At 27.9% G+C, this 20,227-nt stretch overlaps 1 protein-coding gene across 1 annotated transcript in view; it reads right to left on the reverse strand.

Moving 5' to 3' along the window:
- Positions 1 to 409: 409 nt before the first annotated feature.
- Atg14 (autophagy related protein 14) overlaps positions 410 to 20,227 on the reverse strand; it is a 28,602-nt gene continuing 8,784 nt past the window's right edge. The window contains exons 5-10 of the mRNA XM_075366683.1: positions 17,930 to 18,090; positions 13,949 to 14,108; positions 11,864 to 12,040; positions 9,220 to 9,352; positions 4,667 to 4,825; positions 410 to 676 (exon numbers count right to left, since the gene is read on the reverse strand). Coding sequence (XP_075222798.1) covers positions 4,670 to 4,825; positions 9,220 to 9,352; positions 11,864 to 12,040; positions 13,949 to 14,108; positions 17,930 to 18,090 — 787 coding nt within the window. The 3' untranslated portion in view covers positions 410 to 676; positions 4,667 to 4,669. The remainder of the gene's footprint in view (positions 677 to 4,666; positions 4,826 to 9,219; positions 9,353 to 11,863; positions 12,041 to 13,948; positions 14,109 to 17,929; positions 18,091 to 20,227) is intronic.

Below are 20,227 nucleotides of genomic sequence, written 5' to 3' on the forward strand. Positions count from 1 at the left end.
GATAAATGATAATTATATATTTATATTAAATGATAATTTAAGCCCTTAAGTTATTTTCAATTAGAGGGGATTTATGAATTTTTTTTGTTCTAATAAAAAACAATATACTTTTAAAAAATAAGAAAAATACAGCTTCCCCTGAGGCTCAAACTAATGAAACTGTACATAAAAAGGGTTGTTAAAGATACTGCTGCACATTAAACCTTTATAATTGCAATATTGACATCAATATAATGAAAAAGATGAATTTTAAACAAACTGTAGCTAATTTACTCTGCTGGTCTCTAGTAAAAATATTCTATATATAATAAACCTTAATTACTATCAGTAACCATATATATTCAATACTGTTTATTTATGAAGACTTCTGCAAGGAAAAATACACCAATAAAAATCACAAATATAAAAGATTTTTTCAACAATGAAAAAGCGAGTTTATTACACAAATAAAATTTGCTACAAAATGAAGTCTTGTTTTAAGTATCAAAATTTCATTACATTCTCAACAACTAAGATTAACAGAGATCAAAAACAAAGAAGTGATGTAACTTTAAAGAGGAAAGTTTTTTATTACATATATATAAATTTTATTTCCAAATATAACAATATCTGGGCAGCACTTGATCCACTGTGATTAAAATTAAATATCCTTTCCAAAATTGTTGGACAATTGTACCTGAAACATTAGTAAAAACTTATTAATCACAAAAAAAGGTTACATTTAAGTTAATTATCACAAATAACCATTACTGATAACAAAATGTACAATGGACAGCAGCACAGATTTAGCTGGTAAACAATGATCATGATACAGACAATATTCTAAACTCTCCCAACTGACTAATGAAGTTCTAAAATATCAAAATTTTGATAAAAATTGTAAAAATTTAATTTTTTGAAGTAATTTAATTAATTATTTTGTTTATGGAATAATAATGTTTGTTTTATGAAATTATTCTGTTATAATATTGCTAACTGGTTTTGTTATAATATTGTGTTTAATGTAATTTTTCTGTACCATTTTTATTGAAAATGCAAATTATTTACTTTCTGTGGTTTACTGTTTTTTCAACCTGTTTTATTTTTTGCAGTTTTTAAAATCTTTTCCTAAAATTGTAAAAGATAAATTTTTTGACTTTTTAATTATACAGAATAATTCAAAATGATCGATTCAATCTCATAACTCTGTATTCATTTAGAATTAATGACAAATATGAAGTAAATTACATCTGATAATACTCGCAATAAAATTTACAGATAAAATCCATAATGTTCAATGTGGCCCCCTCTGGTTGCATGGCACACATCTAAGCAGTAGCTGAACTCATCCCACATGCGAGGAAGCACATCTTGTGGTCATCTTGTAAGTTCAGCTGGGATGCAGTTCCACAGGTTGGCCACATTTGTTGGTGCTATTTGTAGGTGATATATAAACTACATCACACCCTCACAAGATAAAGTCATATGGCATAAGATCAGGTGATCAGGGCCAGAACTGAAGAGCTTGTCTTCATTTCCAATGCATTCATTGTTGAGGTAGAGATTCATTTAGATACCATCAAACATCAAGGGGCCAATGGGGCAGAACTCCATCCTGTTTCAAAATGAAGTCTTGTGAATCTTCATTTAGTTGAGGGAAAACCCAGTTTTCTAACATGTCCTGGTACATTATCCCAGTAACCATGTGTTCTACAAAAAAAGAATGGTTCATAAACATTTGTTTGTGATAGGGTGCAAAACATATTAACCTTGAGATTTTGTAGATCCCCATATGTGAGCATTGTGTCTATTCCCTTTTCTACTGAGATGGAATGTTGCATCATCGCTAAAAATTAAACATGGAAGAAAAGTGTCAACCTCCATGTTTTCAAGCAGTTGATCACAAAATTCAACACACTTTGGTTTGTCACCTCTGTGAAGAGTCTAAATATTGTAGGCAGTATGGCTTGAAAAGGAAACAACACATCAGACAGTTGATTGAGGTATTTTAAGTTTCTGCTTACTCTATGGGTTGATTTTCTTGGGCTTCATAAAAAACTTTCAATTCGTCTTGCGTTCTCCTCTGTCACACAAGACGGCCCATGCTCTTGCCTTTACAGAGATATCCTGTTTGTTCAAACTGGTGAAACCAACCGCATATGCTCTTCCTTGTTGAAGATCAATATTAAATTGGAGACAAAACAAACACTGCATTACAGTTGTTGACTGAGATTTGCCATACTCAAGAACACAAAAAACCTTGTTGCACTGTAGCCATCTTATTCACAATTGACACATAATGGCAGCACATGTACCCTAATGGTTATTTACGCAACTACATGCGCTCTAACAATGTTATTCAAAACTTTCAAACCTATTCTCTAAACTACTACACAGTTAATTCAGGTACAATGTATAGTTCAGGAAATATAGTGTTACTAAATTGAGTCCATCATTTAGAATTGCCCTGTATTTTACAGGTATTTTTCAAAAAGCAATCAGTGCAAGACACTGGGGCTAATTTAAAAAAATCTTTACATAAAATTACACTAAAATCATAAATTTAGCGATAATCTTTTTTCAAGTTCACCATCACATTCTTTTCAATAATTGAGCCAAAAAATGGGGAACAGTTTCAACTGACTGAAATTCAAAAACTAAGTGCTTACAAACCCATATTTGTATGAACTTTTTTCATTGCTTTAATCACAGGAATAGGCTTGTAAAGTTTGGTAGGAACCCATTTGGTATCTGTATTCACACTCAATGTTAATTTTGAAATTTCATTCAAAAAAGAAAGAAAAAGACAAGAATTAGCAAGAGAAAAACATCAGGGTAGGAGATAATTACGTAACTTGTTGCAGGACTAACCAGTGATAATAAAAATTCATTCAATCCATGTGAGTCCTTTATTAAAATTCAATGATGTCCCAAAAATTAACTTAAATACTATTAACTACTGTTGTAAAATGAAAAAGATAATAAGGTCCATCAAGAATCATTTAAATACTCTACAATTCTGAATTAAATGAATATTTCAATTTTTAGACACTCATCAATACTTATAAAGAAATTATTAAAAATACATATAAATACAAAAAAAATCTGATGTGGATACCATATGACTTTCTTTTATGCCTATTAAATTACATATACACAATTTTTTAAAATGAAAAGTTCATACAATTTTATTTCATTAACAACTTCTGATATTTTTTCATAATTTTTTTTTTTATTGAATTATTATTTATTGTACATTTTTTTTACAATCAGAGGTTATTAATTATTAATTAATCAATATATTTAAATTTAAAAAAAAGATAGAAAAAAAGGAGATGAAGTCAGATTCGAATTGATGTGCCTTTCCCTTGTAAGATCCAAATATTTTATTAATTAAAACTTTATTTGGCTATAACTCTGGAACCAATGAAAATAAGTACCACTTATGATATCACTGAAAAGATCTCAATGAGAGCTTATTACTGCAGTTAAGAAAAAGTCCAAATCCAAACTTTTTTGATTTTGGGCTTTTTTGGACACTTCTGGTTCAGTCGATTGCATTCAAAGGGGGAGGTGCACAACTATACGTTACAACAGTCCTAAATCCAAAATTTCAACATCCTACTGCAGCTAATCATTTTTGAGTTATGCGAGATACATACATATGTCATGCCAAAACTAGTCAAAATAGATTCAGGGATGGTCAAAATAGATATTTTTGTTGAAATCTGAAAACCGAAATTTTTCGCTATCACAATACTTCCTTTACTTCATACAAGTAAGTAATAAAACAAAAAAGATACAAGAATTATTGTTTTGTTTAAACATTTTATTTTTTAATTTATCTTGTTTTCAAACAAAATACCTTACTAGTGAATACAAAAGGTTTACCAGTATTAATAAAATAAAACATTGTTGAAATCTAAAAATGTAATAAAACTAGTTACCATCAGCACAAGTTCGAAAAGTTATCTTAAAAGTAGTCTCCAAGAAACTTTGTTCAAAGCAAACAGGGAAGACATTAGGACATGACCAAATACAAGTATAGTTACAGGTGACTGGTCATAGTAAGTTTTTTAGCTTTTGTAAATTACCTAATTTTATGTTGCTTTGTAAGCTGTTTTGCTGCAACTTATTTTTTTATGGTTTGTTTTACAAATTAGTTATCAAGTATGGATTACCATTGTTTAATGATCAAAATGCTCACTTAGTTTTAAATTTTTACATTATGTCAAAAGTTCTTGAATACTCTGCTAATTTTTTTTTTTTAATTCAAATAACTATTCAGCAAATTTCAATCTTTGTAAGTATCCACCTAATGAGTTTTCCAATGTTTTCTTATGTTATTGGTTCATTTTGCTCTGTCACTAAAATAAATTTTTCCTATTTCTAAAAAAGGTAATTCTCATCAGGTTTTCTGAAAAAAAGTGCTCTTCAAGCACTTTTTTTAATGACTATAATTTTCATTTACCAATAATCAGACACTATAATTCTTCCACTTTTCCATTAGACTGATTAAAAAAAATGAATTGTAGTATAAACAAACGACAACAAGCCAGTTATGAGTTATCAAATAAGCGAGTTATTAATATGAGATGACTTATATTATCATATTAGTTATAGTTATCAAAAGAATTACCAGCAAGAAAAAATGCAAATAACATTAAATTAATGCGATATAATTTACCTGCTATCTTTGCCCTGTCCATCCTTTCCATATGGAAGCAATGCTAGCTGCAGCTGAATTAACAAGGCCACTAGCAACACTTGTAGTTTGATTAGTATTAGCTGTGTATTGTTGAGAAATTTGGCCTGAACCAACCTCAGGACAAGACACATGTGGTACCTATGCATTAATAATAGTAATTAATTAAGGATTTAGCATAACAACCAGCTAATAATTACCTGGTTATATATATTATATATTTTTTTAAATGCTACTGTACACAAAAAGATAGATAAATAAACAGCTTATAAATTATTCAGATTGAATTTATATTTAACATTTTTTTTTTTTTTTTACAATTAACCACAAAAGTTTAAAGTTTTTGTTTGTAAACAAGGATTAAAAAGCTTGCAGCTCATTAAAAATGCCATGATTGTCCAGGATTTGAACCCAAGACCTTCCAGATGAAAGGCTGAGATGCTGTCTCATCATCTACATGTTTTTAGTTTGACACATATTGAAGGCCAACCTCAGTTGAAGGCCATTACACTTAAATGAAAAAAAATTGTCCAACCCTTTAGACATCCCAAAAATTCAATAATTTCATTGTCAACAAACTTTCTTTCTTCCAACCTTTTGTTTAGGTTTGAAAATAAATGTAAATTGCAGGAAGCCAAATCTGATGAGTAGGCCAGATGTGGTAGCAATTCAAACCCAATTTGGCCAGAAAAACCAACTTCATTTGTTTTCAATTGAAATGCTATCAACTTTTGGATGAACAATTTTTTGCTGGAATGCAATTAATGTAGCATCTAAAGCAAAATTTCTTAATAGCCAAATGTTATTGTGGGATGTTATACACATATTCAGTTGAGGACCTTCTCAGTCATTTCTCTGCCTTTCAATCGACAGTTTGCCAAATCAATTTTGCTCATTTTTGTAACCAATTCTTCAGTTGTAACCTCATTTGGGTGTTCCTTGCAGTTTTCGTCTTCACAACCCATTCAACTATGTTTAAACTTGACAATCAAGTGTGAACGGCTTTAAGTGAGAGACAGCTCACCAAAAACTGCATCTCACTTTTGTTCTTTAATTAGAAAATAGTTTTCTTAAAAAAAAAAATTGATTACAATATTTCTACGAAAGTTCCTTTTTCTCCTGTTTATCAAAATAACTGAAAGTAACTTCTTTATTGAACTGTCAAATATCAACTAAGTAATATTTATGATTTGAGCATTTCAACAATGAATAAAAACTGGCTGACAAAGAATGCTGTTAATAGTGCTACCTCCTATGCATCACTTATTTTAACTGTTCTCACATAATAATATTATGAATTAAACAACATACATATAAACATCCCCATATTATGTACAACATGGTATAGTACAGTAATAAAATAAAATTTTTGAATAGTAAGTCATGACTAGAAAAAAATAATACTAAGGAAACAACTACAAAAGAATTATAAAGAACCAACAGTAATTAAATTACATAAAATTTTTTCATCCCTCATCATAGTAAAATTTTCCATGCTGAAAAGCTCTATAAATATTTTCTCTCTTTTTTTAAAAAGAAATATAGTTCTTTAATAAAGGATTATAATAAAACTATACATTGTATTAAATAGCTCATGACAATACTAAAGAGACCAGATCTGTAGGAATTACTCAAGTAGTTTAACACAATAACCTGTTCACTCTAGTTCTAATCCAGGATTTCTTGGTCAAGCACAGAAATCCTCAAGTTCACTAGACTTCTTACTCTGCAGACATAGTTCCTTGTGATTTTTGGTCATTCCCCGAGCTGAAGGTACTACTGAAAGGGTACTCATTTAACAGGAGAGAAGACTCCTGATAATGGCAACTACAGAACAGCAGAGTTGCTAGCCATCTCTTTATGCATGCTTATAAAAGTGACAAATTTTATGGGCACAGCTGCTAAACATGTCACAGTGAGCACAGGAAAATGAAAATTCTTCCAGCAATGAAAGAACAGCTGGATTAAGTGTATGGAATCACAAAAAAAGACTACTTTAGAGAAGACTAGGAATAGAAGTCATTGACAGTAAGCTATTTTTCATTCAACAAATTTCCAACTTTTTCATGACTATAATCTATATTAAAGTGCATTTTGGTACACATAAATTAAGTAACCACTTAAACACATCCTGTTTCCTTCAACTGACTGTAACAGATGGTTGGTTTCTGTTTGATAACAGAACCCAACTGGAAGACACCAGTATTGGCAGAAGTGTTGAATGTGCTTAGGAATCCTATTCATATATAATGCAATTTATCTGTACATATAAATTAGGATATCAACTGTATGCATGTTAATACCAATATGCAATAAAAACTCTAGATCCACTGCAACAATCAGAATGATTCTTTTACAAATATGTTTACTGAAATTTAAGTATAGTTTGAAGTCTAAACTGATCCAGGTACCATTACCAGGGTAATAATTTTATTTTGGTAGTTCATTCAGGGTCAATCCATTTGAAGTGTCCCAAAAAAACCATAAGCTGGTTGCTTGACTAATTAAAAAAAAATTGAAGCTTACCCACTTGTTTCCTACATATCTCAGGACCTATTTTTTTTAATTTTTTATTTAAGCAGTTTACCTGTGGTGGCCATTTTTGTTACAGTGTGCACAGCTATTTTTGTGATCGTAAGGGTTTATGGAAAAGATCTTAACTAAAAAAACTATTGGTCCTGGAAGGATAAAACAAAAAGCAATTTATTCATACTTTCTCAAGGTAAAAAATTGGTTCAGTGGTTAATTTACCTATTACTCTTCTTTCTATGAGAAAATTACCAATAGAATTGAATGTGAAAAATGGTGAAATTTCACTTTTGATAATTTTTTTTAAGAGGCAGGGATAGCATACACAGTTTGAATTATTTTTTTATGTGCAGGTATATGTTAGTAGTTTTACAATAAATAATATTAATAATGGTGATATACTTACCCCTAAATGTTTATGAATTTTTGAAAATTTGAATATTTGAATTTTTTTTTAAATTCAAATTTTGGCTTCAAATAACTGTGATAAAAATCTTAAATTTGCACAACTTGCAGTGTTTCTATAGATGTTTATGGAAAATAGAAAAGTTTCTTGTGTATTGTACTAATAAAAGCGTTTTAACCTTTCAAACATCATGAAAAACTTGTTGAAAGTGAAACAATTTTGACATCTTGAAGACAATTCTTGTCTTCTTTGCACATTTTGTTTTTTTATATTTATCCCCTATGTTGTTGAAGTTGATATTTTCAATATTTTTAAAATAGTTTATTTTTAAATTATTAATGACAGATCATAATTTAATGATAAATAAACCAATACCAGCAATCTAATAAAATTTTTATTCAAAAATGACTGTAAAAGTTACCTGAACTGAGAATTCAATGAGTAGCCTACATCTTTTTTCTAGAATTCATTTTCATTTTTATATTGCTTTATTTTTGTAAACACTATCGAAGAAAAAATAAATTGTAGAAAAATTTTAATTATTCTTCAATGAAATAGCCTAGCCTATTTTTATAGCAATGAAAGTTTAACGTTTATTAAAATGACTGAAAAATGCTTCCAACAATGGAACATGGCAGTGATACATGTGTTACATCACAAGCAATCTACTTTTATGGGGGAAAAGTCATTAAACTAAATAAATTAAATATTTTTGTTTTTATGACCCAAGGTTGGATACTTTTTGACTACATCTCGTAAGTTACATGATGTGCAGAAGCAGAAATGAAATACTAGATCGTGTTTGGTGGTTGGGTTTCAATTAACCACACATCTCAAGAATAGTCGAACTGAGACTGTACAAGACTACACTTCATTTACACTCACACATGTCATCCTCAGTCATCCTCTGAAGAAATAGCTGAACAATAATTCCTGAAGGCTAAACAGGAAAAAGAAAAAGAAAGGCAGAAATTAAATATCAATTGGTATTTTCTGAGCCACACAGAGCCTGCACACTGAATGTTATTGATTTCAATAATAAATTAATTGAATAGGTAAAAAAACTGTAGGATGTGAAGAATCCAATAAATAAGACAGCAAATATCAAAGTTTTTTTAATTGAAGTTTTAAACTCTACCAATATTTTATAATAGTTCTGGAAATATTTAAGTTATCCTAAAAAAAAATTAACTGCTCTGAAACAGATGTAGTCTATGTGAAATCATTACAATTAAAAAAAATTTTGAAATTATACTCGGTCATTTACCATGGATTGGCAAAAAATTTATATCCACATAACAGATTTCAAATTATTTATCAGCCAATATAATTATTACTACAAACTATTTTTCGTATTGTAGGAAAAACAATATCTGTAAACTAAAAGGGCTGTAAAATGAAGTGGTTTAAAAAACTAATAAATAAATCTTTAAATTTGCCTAGAATAAAGTAATTATACTCATACATTCACAAGTAACCAACAGTTCAACACAATTGTATATCTGACAAGATTTTATCCTCATCAAAACTTGAACTGGTAATACTATTTTGACACTTAATTAAATAAAATATAAAAATTTAATTAACCCAAAATACTTACAGCTTCCCATTCGCAAGGCAAATGGTCACTATCTTCTTCAGAACTGGAATCATCAGAATTTTCTTCGATTTGTTTGCGTAACTGGTCTTCTAATGAGTGAGCCATGACAGGATCTACTTCTACAGGGCCAACCCTAAAGCATAAAATATTATACTCTTACAGTACAAAAGAGCTAAAAAAAATTAATAAATTAAAATAACAATAGTATCTCCAATAACAATATTTTGTTTTCTTTACAACAGACTACAGTAAGTAAATAAAAAGGTGGTCCAAATTGTAATAAGACAATTGTAGTTTGAAAAAACTTTATTCTGAATTTTACATTTACATGTTCCTCTTCAAAATAGGCTTCCCTAAGTACAATACACTGCTCCCAGTGCTTCATTCACTTTTCAAACATCAAATCCAGTCCATCCTTCAAAAGCACTTTGCATTTTGTCTCCATAGCTTTTATAACCTCTGTTAATTTTCTAATTTTCATCCTTTCACGTTTTTCGTCACCTCTGGAAACAGCCAGAAATCCAACGGGGTAGTTCTGGGCGAATGGTGGATGAGGAATCATTTTAATTTTTCGTAAAGCGAGTACCGAGTAAAGCGAGTTTAATATCTTCAGCACACTGATGAACCAGAGAGAATTTACAGTCATTCCTGTAAATATCTAAGTCTGAAAATGAATCCTTCACGACCAAAAAAAAGATGATCATCGTGATTTTACCCACTTTCATGAAAAAAATGAAAGCATACAACTTCATTTTTTCAGAGATGGTGAAAAAGATTTCTTCCATTATCTGGATACTAGTAAGCATGCAGGAGGACTGCCACTTTGTATACTTTAAATTTCTCTGTGAAAATCAGTTTCATTACTTTTTGGAACACCTCAAATGAATCTCAACCTGATAGGTATTGACAGAAAACTAATCTCTGTCATAATTAAAAGACGATTATCAGTTAAGGCATATAGAGTTTAAAATCAAGAAGAATCAAAGCAGCTCATACCAAATTTAGTACTATTGTACAATTGTATACAAATTTATATATATGATTTATATATATAAATCAACTTCCACATGAGTCTCTCTCAGAAAGCTGTTCTAGTTATATATCTACTTATATATATACTTTATATTTACTTATAATAGTGGACTCAAAAACATTCTATTTACTAAAATTTACATACAAAATTTCATGGCACAACTTTAGAAAATAAAGAATAACAAGCATACAATACAGATTTCATTATCTCTAAAAAAGTTTTTTTCCTTAAATTATTAAAAAACAAAACAAAAATTATCTCTTGTTTTACTTAGAAATTATGTCTCAAGTTAATTCTACTGTTCAGTTCATATCCTTCTTCTTCTTCTTCTATCAAGTTTATAAATCCTTACAATACACATGTTATTTTATAATTTCACAGTATTTTTTGATAAAAAGGTAGTTAAATGAAAATTTATACAATACTTAGAAATAGTAGAGATCAATACGAAAAAACTAATTACAATTTGACTGAATTGCTTTAACTAAACAGAATATTGTTATGTTATCAAAACATCAAATTTTATGATGGCAATAGTTTGATTAAAAAACAAGGTATTTTAGAAGCTATTAAAACATTTTGCTGTTTTTTAAACAATTTAAATTGAACAAGAAAATTTTTGCCTGCATTTGCAATATTCTTTTTTTAATAAGAAAAAAAGAATACTACTTAGTTTATGAAATATATGTTAGTTACAGTATGTAATTAAAAAAAAAAGAAAAGTTACCCTTATAATAATAATTAAATATTGACACACACACATTAAATATTGTACACACACACACACACACACAATATTTAATGTGTGTGTGTGTGTGTGTGTGTGTGTGTGTGTGTGTGTGTGTGTGTGTGTGTGTGTGTGTGTGTGTGTGTGTGTGTGTGCAGAAAGTGACAATTATCATATATCTATATAGCTTAACAACTGATATTTATCTTCTTAAATAATTCAACACACAATAATATTTTTTTAATAATTACATAGTATTAGAATAAAATAAAACAAAACAGAATTTGCTATAGTGAATATCAACCCAAATGTTTTTGATTATGGGCCCATCAGTTTTCTGAATCTCTTGCCTTAGGCCTTTTGGTCTCACAATTTCAATTAAATTTTTCTTAACTGAAATTGTTGCTTATGTGAAATTAACAGTGGAATTTTATATTTAATCTACATTGAACATTAGAAAATAAAACCAAATAAAATGTTAAAATTCAGTTTTTTTTCTATAAAAATTTGTTCACTTAAAGACTCAACCCAAACACAATAAGGAAAGATTTAATGCACACTGAATGCATAATTTATTATTCCACTTTATTTTCTTAACCAATTACAGTAAGTGACACAAATGGAAAGTAATTTCTTATCACCATTTTTAAATAATATATACCAAATTTAATTTATACATATATATATATATATAATCATATATATACATATATATACATATATAATCATAATCTTATTACGATTTCATAAATACTAAAGAATATTTAGTGATCTGATTTCCATTTTTTCAAGCACAATTTTATATATTAGTTGACTAAAAAAAAATGCATTACATGAACATTTTCATTACTTCATTTATTAAAATAAACTACAAGTGAACATACCTGCCAAGATCACTGACTTTCGTATCTAACAGACGTAATAAATTGTGTAAAGTATGAGCAGGTTTTAATAAATTAGGATCTACACTTTGAGAGAAGCAAAGATGCAATACATTCCAATTTAAACGAGCTACTCTTCGAGCAAACTTCTGTTCACTCAATTCTGGACCACAAAACTCACTGAAATTGAACACATCAAACATATAGTATCATGAAGATATATTTCTACTTTCACAATCAAATAATTAAAATCAGCTTCATTAATAACTTCAGTCAATTATCATAACAAAATTCTATAGCACTAGGCCATAATGAAATTCTCTCCTAGTTGCAACAGCTTTTTAGAGGTAATCAGAATATTACTGAACTATATAAACATCAACTTAATTAAATGACTTAATATATTAAAGAGTTTCATAGAGAAACAAAAATTACAAAGATCCATTTCGATTAAAATGTTGTATTTAGACATTCTATTAAAATATTAACAGTAGTTTTAAAACATTTATAATTTGTTCCTTTATTTACTTATCTCACATATCAATACATTTTTTCAGTGACTTTATTTTTAATATATAGTTCTAGATATGCACTTCAATATAGATCTTTTATGGTGAAAGATTTAAAGTTCCAGTAAAAAAACAAAATATTTTTTAAAAAATTACAACTAAAACAAAACCAATATCACAAACTACTATACATGTAATTTAATTTAATCATCAATTTGATGTCAAACTAAAATACCAAATGTTAAGTTTTAATAAAAACTATTTTCAGCAACAGGTTCATCAAAAGCATTAACAGCCTGTTTACAGTATGTGCTGTAATTAAGCAATTTAAACTGCTTTTTTATGTTTTCCAAATGGAGCTTATAACCCTCTGAACAATAAAAATTCTAATACCCAGAATAATGAATGTGGAATAAATTCCAAACATGGGAAAATTCTGACTGCAAAAAAAATGCATTTTCTTGTTTTAAACTTTATACATATAATTACTAATCAGTAAATTTTGACATAATTATAACATTTAATTTGTTCACTGATGTCATTATACAGATGAACTTAAAAATGTACATAATTGTAAATAAAATATTTATGTAATACTACAGATTCAGCTTTAAATTAAACATTCACCTTTTTTTCTACTCTAGTAATGGATTTCAGGTTTTTTTATTATAATCACAACTATTCATTTTGTTTATGTCATATCACACAACATGTGAATAAGGTGTGAAAATTTGAAGATGTGAGACAAAAAAAGAAAATAATCTACAATAACACTTTTAAACTGTAACTCCTCTCTGAGCAGTCACCACAGACAAATAAACAAAAATGATAAAAACCATGATAAAAAAGACATGAACTTAAGTTCATGTCTTTACCATATACATGATGCAGCACACTTGCCTGTAAAAGATTAATCAGGTTGATGACTAATCCCACACACAAATACCTATATCACTAAGATATTTATGTTTATACAATACAGTACATTTTACTACATAACAGGATTTTCTTAGAATCATATGATTAAGATTCTTTAATAGGTCACTAGATCAACTGAATAAATATGATTTTTTTCATAAAAACAGGTAAAATTAAGTATCTATTATACAAATTTTCAATTTTACTAAGTGAAATAGAAAGCAAAAGTACAAAAGTTTTATTTTTATTACTTTCTCCAGTTCTCTTTATTTCTGGTCGTGAGAGAATATGGAACTGAAGTTAGGATAAGGGAATTATTTTAGAAATTGAGATTTGGTTAATTTTAGAAATTGACATTATATTAGAAGTACTTAAAATTAATGCTGAAGTACCATATTATTCTTTCAGCTATTCTTACAAAAAATAAATATTCAAAAGGACTATTAGGCCTTTATCTGCATAATCTGTAAGAATTAAACCAGTTTTTAATTACATGAATAAACTGTAGTAAAATTTATATAAGGAAATAATAATAATAGATATCCATTCAATTAAAAAATAACTATAAAGAGATTAAAAAACAAAATAAAGAAATAAATACATTAAAAATAACAAATATAAAAAGTTACAACTTAAAACAAAATAGCTTCAATACTCATACCTATAACATAATTTGGAAGGCAATCTGACATCAAGATAAAATGCCAAGACATTAATAAGTTGAGTGGTATACGTAAGAGCAGCACTAATATTATACGCAGGATTATGTAGAACATTTTCACTATGACTAACAGGTACTATACCATCTTTATTAGCTGCAACTAAGTAAATAGAAAGAAAAGTATTTAAAAATAGAACAATGTGAGTAATTAATAAATTATGATACTAAATTATAAAAAAGGTTTTATTTAATCCTTTCAGTGTGTGAGAATATAGTTAAAATGTGAAACATTTGAAAATGGGAAAATCAGTCAGGGGAAATTAGTAGAGCTGATGCAAGAGGATATGTCAAAAAGTACAAGTTTAATATGAAATATAAAAGTACCACTAAAATTTAAGTTTTTAAAAGTTCTACTTCCTTAACCTAATACATAGTTCACAGCCAAGACAGTTACCTGAGAAGAGGAAATTTAGATATAAATAATTGAGATACGCTTTTAAGAAATACAGTAGTTGAAACCAGATGAGGTAACTAAAAAATTCTGAAGTAGAAGAATATGTAGGTTATAGAACACTGCAGAAGAGAACTGAACAGTGTAGACTAAGATAATTTAGACACAATTTTTATTAAACAAACAGTTGGAAGAGGATGTAGAGGAAGACCAAGAAAGAGATAGACTCAGTTAAGTCAAAAAAGAGATCTATGAGAAGTTTTTGAGGAAAAATGGTTAAGCGAAAGTCCATGATGTATAGCCTGACTTAATAAAGGCTGAATTAAGGTAAAGGATGATGATTAAAAGTTTTTACTTAATTACCTACAATTCATCCTCAAATATTTAAAATGAGTTACTAGTAACATATAAAGTAACACTGGTTTTTCACCAATACTTACATAACCAAATTAATAGAAAAATCAGAAATTGATGAGGAAAATTAAGTAAATCTCATAAACTAAAGGTAATTGGCATTCACACATAAAACAACAAATATTTAATTAGTTAATCCACTAAGCACTACAGGTCATCATGGAATGTATCATATACCAGAATACCATAATGAACAATGGCAGAATATCATAGAAAATCTGATAAGTTAGAAGTAATACCTTTTAACAGTAACATGTCAGGACAAAAATTTTAACATATTACATCGATCAAAGTAAACACATAATAAACAAAGTAAACACCATAATGAACAATGGCAGAATATCATAGAAAATCTGATAAGTTAGAAGTAATACCTTTTAACAGTAACATGTCAGGACAAAAATTTTAACATATTACATCGATCAAAGTAAACACATAAACCTGAGTCTGTAGTTATTTTACTAAAGAAAATACATCAATTTTTAGTTTGTTTTAAAGTTTTTTTTTTGGTCAAATTTTCACTTTCATAATTTTGAACAGTAAGCATTTAAAAAATAAGAATATTTTTAATTTGTATTTATATTTAACAGATTTCAATTACTTTTACCACACAAGACACTAATTTGGAAAATAAAATTTAATAAATAATTTTTTTGATTCCCTATATAATAAAATTCTCCCAATTTGATATTCTGAGTACCCCTGTCTTAAAATTTAATTCCTCACTATTCTCATTTCTGCCATATTTCATTACCTTTATATTATTCTTATTTATTTTTTTTTACATCAAAAGAACAATTTCATCAGTGAATCTGATATTTTTATTTTCTCATTTTGAATATTAACTCTACTCTCAAATTTGTCCTTCAATTCCTGTATTACTTCTTCTACATAAAGCTGACAAATAACCAGCAACACTCTACAGCCTTGTCTCACTAGTTTGTGAATCAGAGCCTGCCTGGGGTTTTTCATGTTTTACTCTCTTTTCAATTTCCTACCTGGTCTTATATTTATTTATTTACCTCAATATGAAACTTATACATTTTCTGTAAAATATATAAGTAATTGTGAATTTAGCTGTTTTATCCATAAATTCTGTGAAACCTTTCTTTGGCAGGGGCACGCAAACTAATTTCATTTATAAAAATGAAGCGACCATACCAGCAATCAGCAGATAAAAGGGAATAACTGGATGGGTCATTATTGCTGAAAATTATGGCCAATAAATACCCATCATTATAGAAAGCAAATTTTTAGAAAAAAAGTAAATGAATAAACATAATAAAAAAAAATCTTATTTTTTAAGAACTACAAACTACAATATCATAACAGATGTCAGATTTTAACAATAAAAATAAAACTGAAAAATGTGCATATATATGTACCTATATTCAAACATACAAAATATTTTTTTTATTCAAATACAAAGAAGATAAATATTTGTATTTATTTATGCATTTATTAATATTGAAAAATTTCAGAAGTGTGTCAGAGAATGTTGATTTAGAATTAAATAGTAGAAGTAGTAATGTCTTCAGGTTCATATGCATATGGGGAAAGAAAGATTCATACATAGAGTGAACTTGTAATAATAGAAGGATAAAATAGATCACTCACCTCTGGATACTTAAAATGTACTAGATTATATGTAAACATGTTTTCCTTTATTTTTAACAAGTACAATTTGTCTGCCCATTAATTCTTTATTACCAAACTCTTTACTGCACTTCTATTTTTCCTGTAAAGCTCTGCTATCAATCCCAGGACATTACTTTAATGAATGCATAGAATACAGAAAGGAGCGGTTTTGAAAAACTGTTCACAATTGGGATTACTTCCCAGATGATATTTATAAATGAACTCGTACTTTGAAAATTGGAGAAGCTTTAACATTCTGATTAACCAATGGTAATAAATTTCTAATATTAGTTTTAAATTTATTGTAATGGGGTAGCTTAATTTTTTAAAATGATTTATTAATGGATTATTTATAAGCTGTTTTTGTTTTAATTTATATTTGTTGATAATAGTTAATATAACCAAGTATATTGACAAATGCATTTAATAAAGTTAATTAAAATATATCAAGAAATTCATCTGAGTTCACAGCTATCAAATACAGACTGTTTATTATTTACCTATGTTTGTTTTAATATTACATTTTTGTTAATTTATATTTGATTCATAATTTATGTATTGACAAGCACAATTTGAGTATATTAGCAGATGTCTAATGTTTATTTTTGATTTATCTTCATGTAGATCATTGATTTTTGTCTTCTGGCATATTTTTTTATTATATGAGATGCATTTGCATTTATTGTAAATTTAAGTAAACCATAATTTGGTTTTTTTCTTGTTGTTCAGATAAGCTGAACTCCTTGCTAAAGGACTGTAAATTCCTGTATACAATAAATAAATATTAAAACACATCAAGTGAGATAAGCATGTAAACTGACCAAAATAATTCGTCAACTAAAACTGAATTAAATTTTAAACATAAGTCTGAGTGATTTCAGCTAATTTTATATGTAATTCACAAACAAAAAACCGACATTAAATAGTAGTGAACACAATTAGAACATTTATTTCATAATAATAATCACTAATTTAATAATTATACTCACAGACCAATAACAAAGACATCATATATTATAAACAAAGAAAAAACTAGTCAATGAACTGACTAGTCATTATTAAACAGGAATGAAACTAAACATAAAAAAGTATGAATAAAGAACTTCAACTAATAAAGTTTAATTGAACTCTTGATTGTCAAAACAAGATCTCTCAAGTAAATATAGTTAAGCCTTCTAGTAAAATGACTTCCATATCAGATTGTACATTGTTTACTGATAAAACCAGTGCTATATTTTAACTGTAAACGTAAATTGGCATTTGGTTCTTTAATTCTAATCTGTAGTTCATAACAGTCCTGTTATCTGAATTATTTCACTGGTTGTCATAGTGTACAATACAACTAGTGAAAAAAGTCAGAATACTTAGCTGGAATGAAGCTAAGTCATTTTAGAATTATTCCGACTGATGATGATAAAGGATTAAAGTTTCAGTTACTAACCCTTAATTTTATTTACTGTTAATAATAAACACCTTACCCCAATCACTATATGAGGAATAATCCCCAGACCCAGGAAGAGTAGGTGCTACAATACAATGATGCAATTCACCAGAACTGTGAGTGTAAACCCAACGACCCCTTATATATGCAGTTCGTGTTGCTTCAGCTAAGGCACTTACAGTATCACAGTCTTCTTGGCTAAAAAAAATAATTACAAAATATATTAACATAGATGGTTACACATATCTTGTTTTCAACCAATTTAGACAATGTATACCTTTTCTTTTTCCTGTTTAGCCTCCGGTAACTACCGTTTAGATAATTCTTCAGAGGATGAATGAGGATGATATGTATGAGTGTAAATGAGTGTATAAGTCTTGTACATTCTCAGTTCAACCATTCCTGAGATGTGTGGTTAATTGAAACCCAACCACCAAAGAACACCGGTATCCACGATCTAGTATTCAAATCCGTGTAAAAATAACTGGCTTTACTAGGACTTGAACGCTGTAACTCTCGACTTCCAAATCAGCTGATTTGGGAAGACGCGTTGTTAACCACTAGACCAACCCGGTGGGTTAGACAATGTATACCTGAGAGTCAAAAACTACACAAAAATATTAATGTAAAAGAAAAAGAGAACGAAGATATATAATTCCATATAAGCACATCAGAAATGGTGTACTAACCCATCAATTATGCTGCATTAAATAATGAGAATGGAAGGTTAATTTATATGGAAAACATAATAACAAATACAACCATTGTTTAATTGCAAAATGTAACAATTTCTCAAAAAATTTCATTTTGTCAATTCCAATTTTATTTGAAAACTAAAATTAAAACTGATTTAATACAAAAATCTAAACTAACTCAATTAAGTGTAGAAAAGACAATAAGTATGGCATGAAGAAAGTAAGTTTAGAATGAAATAAAAATTATTTAGTGTCAGTAATAAACGATTGAAAAATCATAATTTTGTAATTTAAGATATGCTAAATTTGATACATTAGTGGAAGGTAATTGCAATTTATTACAGAAGTATATAGCTTTGAATCAGAGCATACCACAATTAAATATTCATGCAATAAGCGCATATATCTTATTATAGATAATATACTATAAATAGAAGATATTTCAACAGGAAATGTATAAAATAATGTATTTATTCCTCAGGGATGCTTTAAATCTGTTATTAATTACAATAATAAGTGTAATTATAAGTAAGTTAACTGTATCTTCGTAAGCTTAACTTTAGACATTGTAAGCTTAAAGTAATTTAGGTAAGGTGAAGTTATAATTACAAAGTTTTATAAACTTTGTAACTTTATAAAGTAAATGAAGCTTATAAAATTCTGAAGAGATTGGTTTTTTTTATTTCTGTAGTTGCAAAACGAACCAAATTATGCCTTGATGAAGGTAACTTTTTTTCACTGAAAACTGAAGTCAAGCCTTTCAACATTAAACTAATGGAAAAACAGAAAATTTTTGGAGGAAAACTGATAGGATATTTTTCAAAATACTTGAAGTATATTTTTAAAAATAAATTTTTTTTAAAATAAACTGAGACAGTAGGAAAAGATATTACCGTCTACAAAACATAAGAATTAACCCAAATTTCATGTGTATGTATTTACATATAAGTTGAAGTATTTATGTATATGTATACAGATATATATATAAAATAAAGACAGAAATAAACACTATAATAAAATAAAATCTACACCATAAACAGGAGGAAAAAACCATTTATGAATATAGTGTTTGTTTTTTAATCTGGAACTTGATTTGTTCTGTTTTTTTACCATTTATTTATTCATTTTTTTTTTTTATAGACATGATTTGTTGGGTGAATACCAATCATACAGCCAATAAAATTCCAATTATAAACCAATACCAATCATAAAATTATAAACTGCTTTCTAATAAATATAAGAAATTGTTTCTTAAACATCTGTAATTGTAGATTCGGTATTTCTGAATCACATTCTAGCTATTGCAAACTGCATCCTGTACATTGGTTATTGATGGATGATTCCCTAGGTATAAAAAAGTTCAATTCCTAATTAAAAATACTGAATTCTTACTCATTTAATGTATAAAACTAATAATGTATTGTGTATGTACATGCGCATGCACATATAAGAAAGAAAAATGATATTAATGTTTACAGAAATATCTGTCATACAACACAGATGTTTAGTTATAAATGAGTAGGAAAGAAATTTTTTTGGTAAATATAAATAAAGAAGGAATCAAGATTTATTAGCACAAAAGATTCCTTGTTTTGCATTATGATTTTCATTAGGTCAATCCAATTTTCTTTTTAGTACTA

Source organism: Lycorma delicatula, chromosome 5 (genome assembly GCF_047948215.1).
Source record: "Lycorma delicatula isolate Av1 chromosome 5, ASM4794821v1, whole genome shotgun sequence".
Taxonomy (NCBI): Eukaryota; Metazoa; Arthropoda; class Insecta; order Hemiptera; family Fulgoridae; genus Lycorma; species Lycorma delicatula.